The sequence below is a fragment of the Amphibalanus amphitrite genome, unplaced genomic scaffold (genome assembly GCF_019059575.1).
Source record: "Amphibalanus amphitrite isolate SeventyFive unplaced genomic scaffold, NRLGWU_Aamphi_draft 000022F_arrow, whole genome shotgun sequence".
Lineage (NCBI taxonomy): Eukaryota > Metazoa > Arthropoda > Thecostraca > Balanomorpha > Balanidae > Amphibalanus > Amphibalanus amphitrite.
Genome location: NW_024881518.1, coordinates 1,022,181 through 1,036,536, shown reverse-complemented (window position 1 = coordinate 1,036,536; position 14,356 = coordinate 1,022,181). Strand labels below are relative to the sequence as shown.

Sequence of the window (14,356 nt, the reverse complement as noted above, 5' to 3'; positions counted from 1 at the left end):
GAGAAATTCCAGTTTGTAAACATTCGAGCGTGTAAATGTTGTCTGCTGGATGTTTTGGTGCGATAAGTGTTAGCTGTCAGTGTGATAAATGCACAATTGATTTGAACGGAATCGACATTCATGTATTCAGGTCATGGATCCTGCCGAACGGCAATAGAGCTACGTTCTACGTAGACGAGTTCGGACTTCGGTGAGTACCTATTGGCTGATTGTGTCATGACGTGATTGTGCCGGCGGATGCTCTGTTGTCATACTTCCATGGGTGTGGAGGATTTGTAGGATCTGTATACCTTTGGATGCTCGAATGAGCACCCTAATAGTTTTCTGGGCACCCTCTCCTAATCCCCTAATGATTTATTTTCACAGGAACTCTGTTTTAGGAGAATATTTATCTCCACGGTCTTCAACTAAAGTAAATGAAACATAGCGCAATTAACAATGCATATGAAGTAAATATTTAAAGAAAATAACAGTAAGTTTTAAGAACAATGGCAAAAAAGACGTTGTTGCAGTGACACCGGTGTGGGGCCGCGTTGTAGACGGGTGTGTGCCGTCAGTCCAGAGTCGTGGTACGGTAGTCGTGGTAGTTGGTACGGTACCCTTAGGCCCTGGCGCGTAGGTACGCTTTACGAGCCGGCAGGGGGCTTTCAGCAGGGCCCTTTCAGAGACTGGCAACGGGCACTCAGAGACCGGTGCAAGTTGGTACCTTCAGAAGCCCTGTGGGGTCGTTAGAGACCGGCACGGTACTCCCAGACGCCGATAGGGGCCTCAGAGACTTCAGAGTCGCCGGTGGGCGGTGTGTGGCCCCTAAAAGTCACCGGGACCGGTGCAGTGGTGGGTGGGTGGCCGTGATATGCGCACGTGTGAGGCCCTCAGAACCGTCAGTGCTGGGCTATCAGACTTCAGAGCGGCGCCGGTATAGGGCCTTAAGAGGTAGGGCCTTCAGGGGTACCGGTGTGGGGCGTGGGGCCCCTCAGATATGGCAATGTGGGGCCATCGGAGGCGCCGGTGTAGGGGCTTCACAGTCGCCGGTGAGGGTCCTCACAGGCGCCGTTGTGAAGGCCCTCAGAGACACTGGCTTAGGACCATCACAGGCGCGCGTGGGGCCCTTGGAACTGCTGGTACGGAGCGGACCCTTCATAGGCCGACAAGGGGATCTCAGAGGTCGCCGGTGCCTTCAGGAGCCCTGTGGGGTTCTCATGTAGAGACCGGCACGGCTCTCAGACGCTGCTGACATCGTCAGAGTCATCTGTGTAGGGCAGTAGCGGCGGAACACCTTCAATTAAAGGGGGGCACTGCCGACTTTTGGTCCCATTCTTTCCATGCAACGCCCATAGGGCTAACGTTAAAATGCCAAAATCAAAGGGGGGCACGTGCCCCGGTGCCCTCCCCGTTCCGCCGCCTATGGTGTAGGGCCGTCATAGTCGCTGGTGTGGTGCCCTCAGAATTGCCGGTGTAGGGCCTTAAGAGGCACTGGTGTAGGGCCTCAGAGTTGGGGCCGTGGGCCGTGGGGCCTTCAGAGACGCCGGCGTGGGCCCTCACAGTCGCCATTATGGGGCCCTCAGAGAAATGGGTGTGGGCCATTACAAGTGGTTGGGGGGGAGGGCTCCTAGAGCTGGCCCCTGATAGGCCAGTTAGTGCTCCCAGAGGCCGCTAAGGGGCCATCAGAGACCGGCAAGGGCCCTCAGCTGGCTTGGGGCTCTTTGTGAGGTGCTTGTACGAGCCCTGTGGAGCCCTTTTGAGTCCAAGTCTAAATAAGGCCAGCGTGGACCCTCAGCGGCCCATTGACGCCGCAGGGCCCTCGGGCCCGAAGAGCCCGAGGGTTCCCTTAACCTAATGGGGGGGGGGGCACGTACCCCACGGGCCCACTTGGGACCTGGCTACGCCGCTGAGGTTAACCGTAAACCATTAAACATTGAAATACGATTACGTGGCATTTTTCAGCGATTATTGTGATCGTCTGATTACCGCTAGAGCCCTGTAGCTTCCGTTGCCTTTGCTCGATGTCCGCCCCTGCGGCACCGCCGCCAATCGCCGTCGTCGGTTTCTGTCACCTTATCCCAGAGGTGCCGGGACGCGTATTCCCCAAGTGTATTATACACTAGTATCCCAACCAATAGCGCGGCCTCTGGGGTGACGTTATAGCAGGGGCGGATCCAGGGCAGGGACTTCGGAGGTTTCAAAGCCCCTAGCCGAAAAAAAAGAAGCCCAACCTAGGACACCATTGTGACGTCACCCGAGAGATGGCGTGTTGATCGGGATTAGAGATGTCAATCGGATACCGACTTTTTCGTATACCGATACCAAACCGATACCAACTTGGTATTTGATAATTCAAACCTCTTCTATGTTTTTGGTATTTTGTTGGTATTATGAATCCTCACTTATGTATAAGAAGCTGTGAAGTTCGTAAAAAGTTGGTGTTTTCCTGGCATTCCCAAGTTGGTTTGGTTTCGGTATTTTCCCATGGTTTTGGTTGGTAATTTGTTTGGTATCGGTATCCGGATTTTTTGTACCTAATTGACATCACTAATCGGGATACTCGTATAAATTGTAGCATACTTCAGAAATACGCTGCCGGGGCTGCTGCACAGCTGCCGGAGAATGTACGACTTTTTCGGAAAGATGTTTCTGTAATGAGGTAGCCAAGTAACTATTCGGACGAGCAGCATGGCGCTCAAGAAGAAACGCTTACCGAAATGTATTCATTTAATTAGGCTAAGTTGAGATTTTCAAGAAAGTGAATAGGTATATTTATAATGTAATAGAGTGTAATACAATTAACAATAAACGATATGTGGATAATTAATGTCTTGTGCCAAGGCACAACTTTTGCGCTTTCGGGTCTTCATGTCTACCTATCGTTTGCACTTGAAGCGTGAACACTTCAATTGCTCCTGCAAAAAGTCGCCATTCTACCCTTGGGAAATATTAGTGGAAATCCCGGGATTGTCAGTACCTAACAATGGGATAACCAACGCTGCCTTGTACAGTATGTCTAAAAAGTATGTCCCCTGGTTTGGCTCTCCCACAGGAGGCGAATCGGTAACTTGGCTGAATCCCAGTTGCGGCACCCGGCCGCCAGGGTCGCTGCCGCGCGAGCGGCCTTGACCGCTCGCATGTCATTGGCAGTTCGGTCCCTCCCCATCTATACAGAGGTGGGGAGGGGAGAAGAGGGGAAGAGAGGGGAGGGAGCGGCATCCGCTCGGCACTGGGCGATACCTGGCTGACCCCGCGCTCCCTCGCTGACCTCCGTCCTGCCCTCAGGCGAAGACCGACTTCCTCGGCCCGTAGCGGCCGAGCGGAAAACCGAGCTCGCAGGGCGCGACTCCATTGGCCCAATCTTATAAATGGAGTGCTGTCGTATTCACGGCATTAGATAATATGAATAGTGATACCAGCAGTGGATGTCGTAAAATACAGTCTAAAACAAACGAAAGCACACGATTGACGCATAATGCGCCCTCCCATTCAAATAAGCCCGCCCACTTCAATAGATGGTGTAGTTTCTTAGGGCGTAAAAGAAGCAAAACACTACCAAACTTTTTTTAGCTCGGCCACTGGGACCGTCAATATACAATTGACTGAAATGCATGAAAACCATTTTGCATTTAATAGCCGTTTCCTGCACCCAAACTTAGCCAGTGACGTCCTGTCCATTCTAAAGCGTTTATAAGATTGGTCCCAGCACCCGATTTTATATGAGGAAGTCGTTTAAAAAGCATCTTATCTCTAACTAATTTATTTATTATGGCCACTTTTACAGGACGTCTACAGAGCTTTGACTTTTACATTTCTTCCTCGTTCAGGAGTAACGTTTTAACCCTCACCGGACCTTCAGGTTTTCTGAATACCGAGGGGGCGTTGGGGGGTTAGAAGTGAGGAAACAACCCCCTTTGCCGATTCGCCCCTTAATGAGCTAGAGCCTCACGAAAGAAACGATCGTGCGCGTCGTTACGAAATGCAGCGATTGGTCTCCGATTTAAGGACTAGGATCAGCCGATGACTTCTGAGGTTAGGTCAAGTGGCCCAAGGCACAGGTTCGGTTTTTGGTATATAACTTCGCTAAACATGATCGCAGATCCGCGATTTTAGCAGCATCGTGTTTGTCTAGCTCAGGCGTGTCGAATGGTATACTTTTTCTTCGGGTGAGATCAAGTTAAGGTGTTAACCTCGGGTCAAGGTCAGGTCACAGCCCGTCAGGTCACGAAGCTGGTCAAAGCATAGAGATCTTATACACAATTTAATTTAGGATAGTTTAAACTTTAAAGGACCCTCCCACCTTCAAAAAAGTTAATGAATTGGCATGAAAGTGATGTCGCTCGGTTCAGAAAGAGCAAAAATGAATATCTACCAAATTTCATCGAAAAATATTCACCGGTTTTCAAGATATTAGACTTTTACTTTTGTTTACTTTTTGGGATCTCCGCTGTTCCTAGCGACTTTATTTGAAAGTGCGGCATTTGTTGCGCGCAAAGCAGTATATACCACCGCGTGCTGCCAAACGTTTTAGTAAAAGATTTAAAAATCGTTAGATCTCCGCTGACGTCACAAATTCTAAGGGGGCATACCAATGCATTAGCCCCTTAGAATCCGAAAACTGCAAGTTTGAAATTCCATATCTCCGAATTAAAGCATTTTTCGATGTTGTGAATGCCCAAACCGGTATTTTCAGGCCATGGCCACCAATTTGGCTATCTCAACTCAAAACTAATGTTAAGGTGGGAGGGTCCCTTTAATTCAAGTCGGTATGAATCCGACTTGACAATTTACTTGGTGGGTTTTGCAGCGCTATTACTTCGGCATGTAATTATAAATCATTGCTAATTTCGATCCGGATGTCGTTATTCAATGCTGGCCTTTGCGCCCTCAGAAAAGTTTATAGTCATGAAGGCTTGCATTGACCCATACTTTCCATTTTTCAGCACCATTATTCGCCGTAGTTGACCAGAGGCCAGTTTCACCAACAAAAAATAGACGGCTGCGATTATTTTTTGACAAAACGATAGTCTCAAAATGTCATTTACTGCTGAAAATACTAATCGCTGACTTGACACTTGTAACAACTTAGCTTTCAAGTGTTATATTATTTGGTCAGCAATTATTTTTTCACCTGTTAATAGGATTTAAAGACTATCATTTTGTCAAAAAATAATCGCAACCATCTATTTTCTGTTGGTGAAACTGGCTTCAGGTGTTTTTCTTCAGCTCTCTCCCGAATCATTTGGCTTAGACCCATGGCGTATCACCCGTGCATCGCAAGACGCACCTACCACACACAAGTTCACGATCCCCACGAACCCACATCAGCGTCCGTTCGCTTGGTGTGTGACCCCTTGACCTTTGGCCGCGACAACTGCCAGCTTGCCGGAGCACCCCTCCCTGCACGCGCTGCCCCGCCCTCCCTCTCTCCCCCCCCCCCCCCCCCGGGGTCGTGTCACGAAGGTTCGGGCTTACGCTACTACCGGCCGCTGCGCAGCTGTCACCTAGCGCTTGGGAATGTGTGGTCTGGTGCGGATTCAGCCAACTACCGGCTCGCGACACCAGCGCCACGTAGTGGCGACGGTACATTCTTGTTAGACATACTGTACGGCTGTGCCCCATGGCAATGCACTTTTTTACCCGCTGCAGGGGTTTGAGCACCCCCAACCATTTTGAAAAATGCATACCCCTACATACTTCCATTCCATCCTTTTCCCAATCATTTGGAGTTTGGACGTGAAAGCGAACTATCGGTTGAAATCAATTTGTGTACGTTTTTCTCACGCGTACCTATTACATAAATGTGAAATATTACGCGTAGCGAGGAAAGTAAACTAATCCACGAATCAAGTCTTGTTAGTTGTCACCGCCGTCCGCCATATGCTGGGCTGGTCACAAATCACATCTCGCTGCAGTGTTCCCGGAAGGCAGCGTATGCACACAGCACACACAGTTATCGTATTTCCGCGCGGCACGCCCCCGGCACGTGACCAAGTCGGTGCGACATCCTCTGAAGGTCACCGCTTCAAGACACGTGTGACCTAGGGCGTGCACGAGCCCTCGTCTTCGCGATGTCTGATTGGTGGCGAGCCCGACCACGCCCCTGGCTAGTGTACGACAATGGCACACCCCTGGAGGCTTCTCAGCTCGCACTGGGGAAGAGGACGCTGTAGCCTTGTATAGTCGACTACAGAATGATGCTCCACTTTTCACAGGCAATTATTTGCCTGGAGTGGTAGGCTGTGCCGCATCACACGGGCTGAGTTCACAAATTATAGCTTTGTCCCAATGCTCACAATCGACGCGCTTTAATTGCGTGATAAACGGCACACTTCTGATAGCTTCTGAGGAGTGGGACATCATTCTGTAGTCGACTATGCATACACTATTAGCGGGGATACAAAAAAAAAAACGGATTGGTGAAGTCAAGCCGTCTGGTCTCACCATGCTCTCTCATTGTCTGTCGCTCCTTGTGTCAAATACGAATGTCGCGTTATTTGCAATATTTAGGTTCACGAAGACATCTTGGCCATCTCCTTATATTTGTATAGCCTCCAGTGACTTCACGTTAGCAACGCGGGGCTTCGAGCGCACGACCGAAGCCTTACTGGAGTGCAACTACACTATGGCACACTCTCGTACGGCGTCTGGCTCCCACGAGCCATGGGAGCCACCCAGATGCGCCGGGCGTCCTGCCGCGTATAAAGAGGGCTCGATTGTTTGGCTGCTCAGGACTTGGTGGCCGGTGTCATCGCGGAGGCCCCGACGCAGTCAGGTGAGCGAAAGGCATTTAAACTAACGGGACATTTATTTCGTTGTTGTTCAATTAGTTAAAGCTTTTGGAACTTGTAAAAATAGTATTTGTGTATGGAAATACATAACTCTGCCCTTTTCATTGTAGGTACGTGAATCTTCGCACATTTTAATTATACTTATGCACTGCCACTTTATATGCACGATGAAGAAACTGATGCAAACTGACTTTGGGCTTTTCATGTGTTAACATGCTTACTGTTCAGCGCTTATGTTATTGCAATCACAATGCAATACATGTATCAAGTTTCGCATGCACCAGGCGCGGATCCAGGGGGGGGCGACGGGGGCGGCCGCCCCCCCCCCCCCGGCAAAGTGGCGCCCTTTCAGTTGTCCGGTGCCCGGCGCCGTCAGGCGCCGGGCACCGGACAACGCCATATACATATAAGGCGCGCTTTAGCACTATCAATACCCACGACCCATGCAATGGCGCCCCACACAAAGCTCCGACGCAACAGTAGATGGTAGTGGATTGCATACGCAGTCGCTACCAAGGCAAGGCGCCCCTTTTATCGCATGGAGGCGCCCCTATAAACTTCATAGGCGCCCCTCTTACTCACCCCATTCCCTTAGGCAATGGCGCCCCCCTTGGGCGATGGCGCCCCCTTGAGGAATGGCGCCCCCTATAAGTTTGTCCGCACCACTAGCGTGGTTACGCCCCTGATCTGCAAAGCATAACAGGCGCCCCGCCCCATTGAAGATCACAGGCGACTGGGCGCCCCATTGAAAAAAACATGGCGCCCCTCAGGCGCGGATCCAGCGGGGGGCGGCGGGGGCGGCCACCCCCCCCCCCCCCTCCATCCGAAAAGGCGCCCATAGCCCGCGGCAGAGAGGGGCCCCGAGCAGAAGAGCGGCGACACAGCAAAGGTTGAGGAGAAAAAGGGCGCCTCCACTCAGAAGTTGGGCTCACCAAGCACGAGAGCGACGCCCAATTGCCCGTTCCCAGCAGATGAGAGTCGCCCCAGCAGAAGAGCGGCGTCTTATTAAAAGAATAAAAAGATACCTTCTGTTCAAGAGGAGCGCCCCTGGCAGCGGAAGGGCACCCCCAGCAGGAGAAAGCACCCCTGAAGAGGAGCGACGCCCCAGCAAACGGAGAGAGGCGCCCCCATTCCGAGAAGAAGAGAGGCGCCCTGACAGCAGATGGGCGCCCCAGCAAAAAAGGAGCCCCATAAGAAGAAAATGCATGCCACTAAGAGAAGAGGGGTGGCCCCGGCAGCGGAGGGGGCCCAGAAGAGAAGGGTTTCCAACAGGAGAGGGGCGCCCCCACCAGAAGAGGGGCGTCCCAGCAGAAGAGAGGCGCCACAGCAAAAGTTGACCAGAAATAGGGAGTCTCCGGCAGAGTTTTGGCTCGCCAAACAGGATAGGGGCGGCCCCGGCAGCGGAGGGGGCCCAGAAGAGAAGGGTTTCCAACAGGAGAGGGGCGTCCCAGCAGAAGAGAGGCGCCACAGCAAAAGTTGACCAGAAATAGGGAGTCTCCGGCAGAGTTTTGGCTCGCCAAACAGGATAGGGGCGCCCCATTGACAATATCCGGCAGAAGATAGTTGATAGTAGAAGGAGCATATTCTGCACAAGAGGGGCGCCCCTGACAGCGGAAGGGCAGCCCCAGCAGAGGGGCGGTGCCCCAGAAAAAGGAGAAGGGTGCCCCACTCCGAACAAAAGAGGGACGCCCCAGTAAAAAAAAAATATATAAGAAAAAAGGGGGTGCCGCTGGCAGAAGAGATAAGTCCCCGCAGTGGAAGGGTGCCCCCAGAAGAGGTGTCTCTAGCAAAAGAGAAGTGTCCCCTGCAGAACAGGGGCACCTCAGCAAAAGTTGGACAGAAATGGGGCGCCTCCAGCAGAATTTGGGGTCGCCCAACAGGAGAGGGTCGCCCCATTCACAGTAGAAAAGGGGACTCCCCAGCAGCAAAGGGGCGCCCTAACAGAACAGGTGCACTCCAAGTAGAAGTGTGACGCATCAGGAAGAAGAGGGGCGCTTCTAGCAGAAGAAGGCCGTCCCAGATAAGTGGGTCGCCTACAGCAAATAGGTCGTTCTTAGAAGAAATGATGCGACTCAAGCAAAGTGGGCCTCCCATGAGGCATTGGGCGATCCAAGCAGAGGTTGGGCGCCCTCAGGAGAAGTGAGGCAAACCAGCATAAGTGAGACGCTTCCAGAAAAAAGGAGAAGAAGGATGCACCAGCAAATGGAGGCCACCTTTTTGCTAATATTGTTTGCGAACGTAGCGGCGCCCATCTACGACTTTTAACCCGCGCCGTGCTGGTGGTCTGAGTTTTCCGTGTCGTGCTAGGGGGGGGGGGGAGGTCACGTCCCCTCGTCTAACTCGGCTCCTAGGTCGTGTAGAACTAGAGACACGCGGTAAGTGGTTTTCTAGGTTAGGTCAAATAAGGTCAGGTCACTAAAGGTCATCAAAGGTAAAATGTTGCCTATTTCAACAATTTTCGAAACGCCGGCACATAGCTCGGAAACCAATAGAGCTATAGTGCCGCGGTAAAGCGCATTCAATAGCCCTTTCAAAGGTGCTTCTGTGAACTGCCCTCAGAATTGACCTCTGGTCAACGGTCTAGCCTCCAGAGGGCAAAAACTCTAAAAATAGCAGTTTTACGGACAATGTTTTCCTGCAATAGCTTTTGACTCAAGAGAGGCTCGACATTACGTTTGCCAGCATCGCGTTTCTGTCGTCGAGACGCGTCGAATGGACTATAGGATGACCTTGAAAGGTAATTTTGATAATTTGACCACAGGTCAAGGTCATGACCTCACCGGGAAATGTCATGTTGCATATCAGTCGATCTGTATCGTCGAGCTGAACACAACGGAGGTGTTTTTATCGTTCTAGCATATGTATCTATCAAAAGTTATTTTCAAAAAACTGTTCAGGACCTTTCATGACCTGGGATGACCTGTGGGACACAATGAATGGTCACAGGTGCAATTTTCTTATTCAGTGTGTTGATTTTACATGTATCCTAATGCTTGCGATTGTCTAGAATGGCGCTCGTCCAAAAGCCTTTCAGTTGTCTCACATAAACTTAACTTAGGTATACCTACCCGGTATAGGCCTAATGGAGATTGGAGAGGTCGCAAAACTGACTTGACCTTAGCCCACAAATATCAAAATTCCGAGATATACATTTCATGAATATTGTTGCTTTCATCAATCCCTGACAGTTTCAAAGCGACCGTTCTGTCGGTATAGCAATGGTGAGCATTTTAACATTCTGGGGTTAGGTCACTTGTCATGACCTGGTGACCTGCCGTTGCATGACCCGGGCCTGACACTTTCACAACATGTGCAAAAAAGGTGCATGATAATGTGTGCTGAAAACGGCGGCGCTGCGCACAGCTGTTTTTTCAGATATTTGCGAAAAACCTGAGGGGGAACATGACAACGTCACACACCACGGCGCGGGTTCGACGACTCTCGATTTTGACGACGGTTTGGCGCTCCTTCGTATGAAGCGCCCCCAGATTGCCAGGTCGCCCCTATTTTGACTTGCCGCCCCCCCTCCCGAAAAATCCTGGATCCGCCCCTGGCATGCACTGACAACATTTGATATGTATTTCAACTGTTTCCAAGTGTGAAATGGTTTATTCATCTATCTTTATCCCTTTGGAATTATTCTCTATCATCGTAAAGCAAACATACGCCTACGAGTGTTGCTCGAGGACTCTCAGTTACGTTAATCTCAAAAGTTTAAAAGGTAGGCTAGAAGTTCGGTCAAGTTGTTTTGGACACTGCGAAAGCTCAGTTCTTTACTAAACTGGCGAACTTATCAAAACGGGGAAATGTAAACGTCGAAGCCTAAAGAAGTACATTGACGCTTAAGTTCTAAAAACAATTTATGAATGAGTTGGCAGATAATCTTGTTCGCATTTGCGTCATTTTGAAACTTTTATGCGACTCACATTAGTCGATATGCACTAGATTACGTGTGGTGTTCATCATCTCTTTTTTGTCGCCAGATTCAAAATGGCGGTCACCGGACTGCTTCTGCCGCTACTGGCCTCTATTTTCGCACCCGAAGCAGTCAGTGCTACGGGAGCGTGCGCTCAGAAAGGCATCATCGACGAACACACCGTCTGGAACGACGGCATGACCGCCAACCTCAACATCAAGTTCCCGAGCGCTGTCACGAGTTGGCAAGTGAAGATGACTTTCGACCATGCACTTTCCGACTTCGAGACCTGGGAGGCTGTTGCTTCAACTACGGACAACGTTGTCTATACCTTGGACAACGCGCCTTTCGATGGAAACCAGCCAGCTGGAGCCGAGCTTTCCATCGCCTTCAACGCTTACTTCTCCAGCAAGCCTGAGGTCACCAGTGTCACTCTGAACGGTGTCGAGCAGTGCGGAGGCGGAGGCACCACGCTGCCGCCTCCGACGGGCCCGACCCAGCCCCAGCCGACCGGGGGACCCACCAACCCTCCGCCGCCACTGCCTTACGATTACCAGGAGGTGCTCGAGAAGTCCCTCCTCTTCTACGAGGCCCAGCGCTCTGGCCCTCTGCCTCCCGACAACAGGATCCCGTGGCGCGGCGACTCGGCGATGAACGACCGCGGAGAGAACGGCGAGGACCTGACCGGCGGCTACTACGACGCCGGCGACCACGTCAAGTTCGGGTTCCCGATGGCGGCCTCCATGACGGTGATGGCCTGGGGCGCCATCGACTTTGCCAACGGTTACGCCGGTGCCGGACAGAGCGACTACGTCAAGCAGGCCGTCAAGTGGGGAACCGACTTCTTTATCAAGGCGCACGTCGGTGACACGGACTTCTACGGTCAGGTGAGGAATTGCCAGTGGACGTCGAGGAGGGGATGTTGCAAATGTTCGTTTAAGTCTTTCCGGGAGCCGCTTAATACTTTCTTCTTACGAGGCAGATCACTCTAGGTGTAAGGGTTCAGAGTCTCAAACTGACAACCCCGCGTACCGTGTTGTACTTTGCAGTGTGGCAACGGAGATGCCGACCATGCCTTCTGGGGCCGCGCTGAGGACATGAACATGGACCGTCCCGGCTACAAGATCACGGCTGGCGGCCCGGGCTCTGACCTGGCCGGAGAGACGGCTGCCGCTCTTGCCGCTGCCGCCGTCCTCTTCAAGGACTCCGATCCCGGCTACTCTGACACTTGTCTGCAGCACGCTAAGCAGCTGTTTGAGTTCGCCGACGGACATCGTGGCAAGTACCAGGACTCCATCTGGGACGCCGGCAACTTCTACGGGTTAGTGCAGTAACGACACGGCGCCAATAACCGGTCATCCAATGCTCTTCATCAGGAAGTTCCTGTCGCAGCAGCTAATTTTATAAGGCCGTATATCGTATGCACTGTTCTCATGGATCCATCTGAATTGTGCAGTTCTGAATTGTGCAGTGCATCACCTTACTAACATCCGACAAAGTTGCGTTACGAGGGACTAGAATACATAAGGAACGTAGACACCACAAACATTATGCATATCACGAGGCAGGTGCTCTATTCTCACACTCGTGGGCCTCATTTCACTTCAAATCTTTGTACTCGGATGTGTCTCTCTCACGCAACTCGTGGCCGTGAAACTGATGTTGACACGCCCCCAACTATCGCGGAAATTTTCCCAGCAACTATGGCAGTACGTTTTTTAAATAGAGGCCACTGCGTGCAACTTCTATAGAAAAGAAAGCACTTGGCTTTTTGCTGAGTCAAACCAAATTAAGACTTCATTGACAACCACCATACGTGTGAAAGTCCTCATTTTATATCTTACCGTGTTCTGCCTTTTACTATTTCATTGTCCTGAAGCTCTGCCACTATTATTGTTTCAGCTCCAGTGGCTATGGCGACGAGCTCGCATGGGCGGCGGCCTGGATCTACCGCGCTACCAACGATCAGACTTATCTGGACAAGGCCAAGGGCTTCTTCCAGGAGTTCTCTGATCTGAATGGACGTCCCAGCGAGTTCTCTTGGGACAGCAAGCACGCCGGTGTCCAGCTGCTCATGTACCAGCTCACTGGCGACTCCTCTTATGGATCCATGGTTACCCAGTTCTGTGACTGGGTCAAGAATGAAGCGCCGCGTTCCCCTAAGGGCATGGTCTACCTCAACATGTGGGGCTCCCTCCGGCACGTGGGCAACGTGGCCTTCATCTGTCTGGGTGCCGCCAAGAACGGTCTCAACTCTGATGCCTACAACGACTTCGCCATCCAGCAGCTCAACTACATCCTGGGTGACGGCGGGCGCAGCTACGTGGTCGGCTTCGGCAACAACCCTCCGGTGCGCGCGCACCATGCCGGGGCTTCGTGTCCGGACGCGCCGGCGCCCTGCGGCTGGGACCAGCTGCACACCTCGGAGCCCAACCCGCACGTGCTGTACGGAGCGCTGGTCGGCGGACCCGACCAGGACGACGCTTACGAGGACAACCGCGACGACTACATCAAGAACGAGGTGGCGTGCGACTACAACGCTGGCTTCCAGGGCGCCATTGCCGGCGTGCTGTCTCTCTACTGAGAGGGCTCTCGGGTGATGCCTTGTTTTGGTATTGTGGGCACATTGCTGTGATATCGCTGTGATGTGATCTGTGATCGCCCGGCAAAGGCATTTAAAAATGGCTTAATTTTATTTGCCGTATCTAGGGGATGTTCGTCTACCAATACATGTCTACAAGGTGGTTGGATTTTAACGAGCATGAGCAGTGAAAGCTGCGCATATTCGTTTCATCGCCTGATACCCTTTTTCAGTGTGGAATGGAAAGCCAAGGACATGTTCAGTTGTAGGGTTGGGACCTCAACATTCAAAGTTTTTGCTAACATTATAATTTACAATCATATTTTATTCGACTTTTTTGTGCACAACATTCGGGTCACAGGTCAATGGTATACGAAAAAAGTGCAGGAAATTTGATATCATTGTTTTAGAACGTCTTTGAAAAGCAACGTTCCTCTCTCTTGATAAACGTGACGTCATTTATGCATGAATTTCGTTGGAGACTTTTGACACACTCTAGACAAAAATGTGCGGTTAATTGCACCAGCACAACCCTGCTAGGTGGCTCACGGATTTATAGGTAGGGGCGACGTACTCCAAAGACCTGAATAAATGCAAGAATGCCTAAAGTCATGCATTCTTCATGTTCAATTTAAGTACCTTTAGTGTTGATCGTATAGCATCATTTTAAGTGTTAGTATAAACATTAGTATCATTGCTATGCTATAAGGTTATCTGAAATTCGAGCGTTATTTACATGTCTGGATCTCTTGTTTTGTCGTCGATTATCGCTCACGGCCCTGTTTCAGTGCTTGATACTACGTGACGTTACTGGTAGTGGTCATAATAGCGCGCGCGGCAGGTCGCGGTCGCATGGGATTAGCATTTAGCACCGCTCCCTTGGACATATTGCAGGTGCGAGGCGACTTCTTCAGCACTGCACCACATTCCGGCGGAGGTTCTACGAATGGTATTCGTTTTATCGCCAACAGCCAGAGCAGCAACGTCCTCCCCACTGTTGCCATACTTTTTCACGAGTTAACAAAACCCAACCGCTCCTCGCCCTCTTCATTCCATATCCAATCTTCATCTTCGCCCGTTACCACC

At 51.3% G+C, this 14,356-nt stretch overlaps 2 protein-coding genes across 2 annotated transcripts in view; both read left to right on the top strand.

Moving 5' to 3' along the window:
- The first annotated feature begins 10 nt into the window (after window positions 1–10).
- The window catches only part of LOC122391926, an 85,847-nt gene continuing 71,501 nt past the window's right edge, over window positions 11–14,356 (top strand). Inside the window, exon 1 of the mRNA XM_043386271.1 lies at window positions 11–190. The gene's annotated coding sequence lies outside the window, so the exon portion shown is untranslated. The remainder of the gene's footprint in view (window positions 191–14,356) is intronic.
- Window positions 6,537–13,433, top strand: LOC122391933 (endoglucanase E-4-like). The gene is made up of 4 exons (XM_043386285.1): window positions 6,537–6,757; window positions 10,757–11,576; window positions 11,739–12,010; window positions 12,592–13,433. The coding sequence occupies exons 2-4, from the start codon at window positions 10,764–10,766 to the stop codon at window positions 13,271–13,273; spliced, it is 1,767 nt and encodes a 588-aa protein (XP_043242220.1). The 5' UTR covers window positions 6,537–6,757; window positions 10,757–10,763; the 3' UTR covers window positions 13,274–13,433.

What these genes read in the sequence shown, in the direction of transcription:
- LOC122391933 (XM_043386285.1), top strand. Translation starts at nt 10,764, where the DNA reads ATGGCGGTCACCGGACTGCTTCTGCCGCTACTGGCCTCTATTTTCGCA. An exon ending in ACACGGACTTCTACGGTCAG is followed by an intron (nt 11,577 to 11,738) that starts GTGAGGAATTGC and finishes TGTACTTTGCAG; the next exon opens with TGTGGCAACGGAGATGCCGA. An exon ending in GACGCCGGCAACTTCTACGG is followed by an intron (nt 12,011 to 12,591) that starts GTTAGTGCAGTA and finishes TTATTGTTTCAG; the next exon opens with CTCCAGTGGCTATGGCGACG.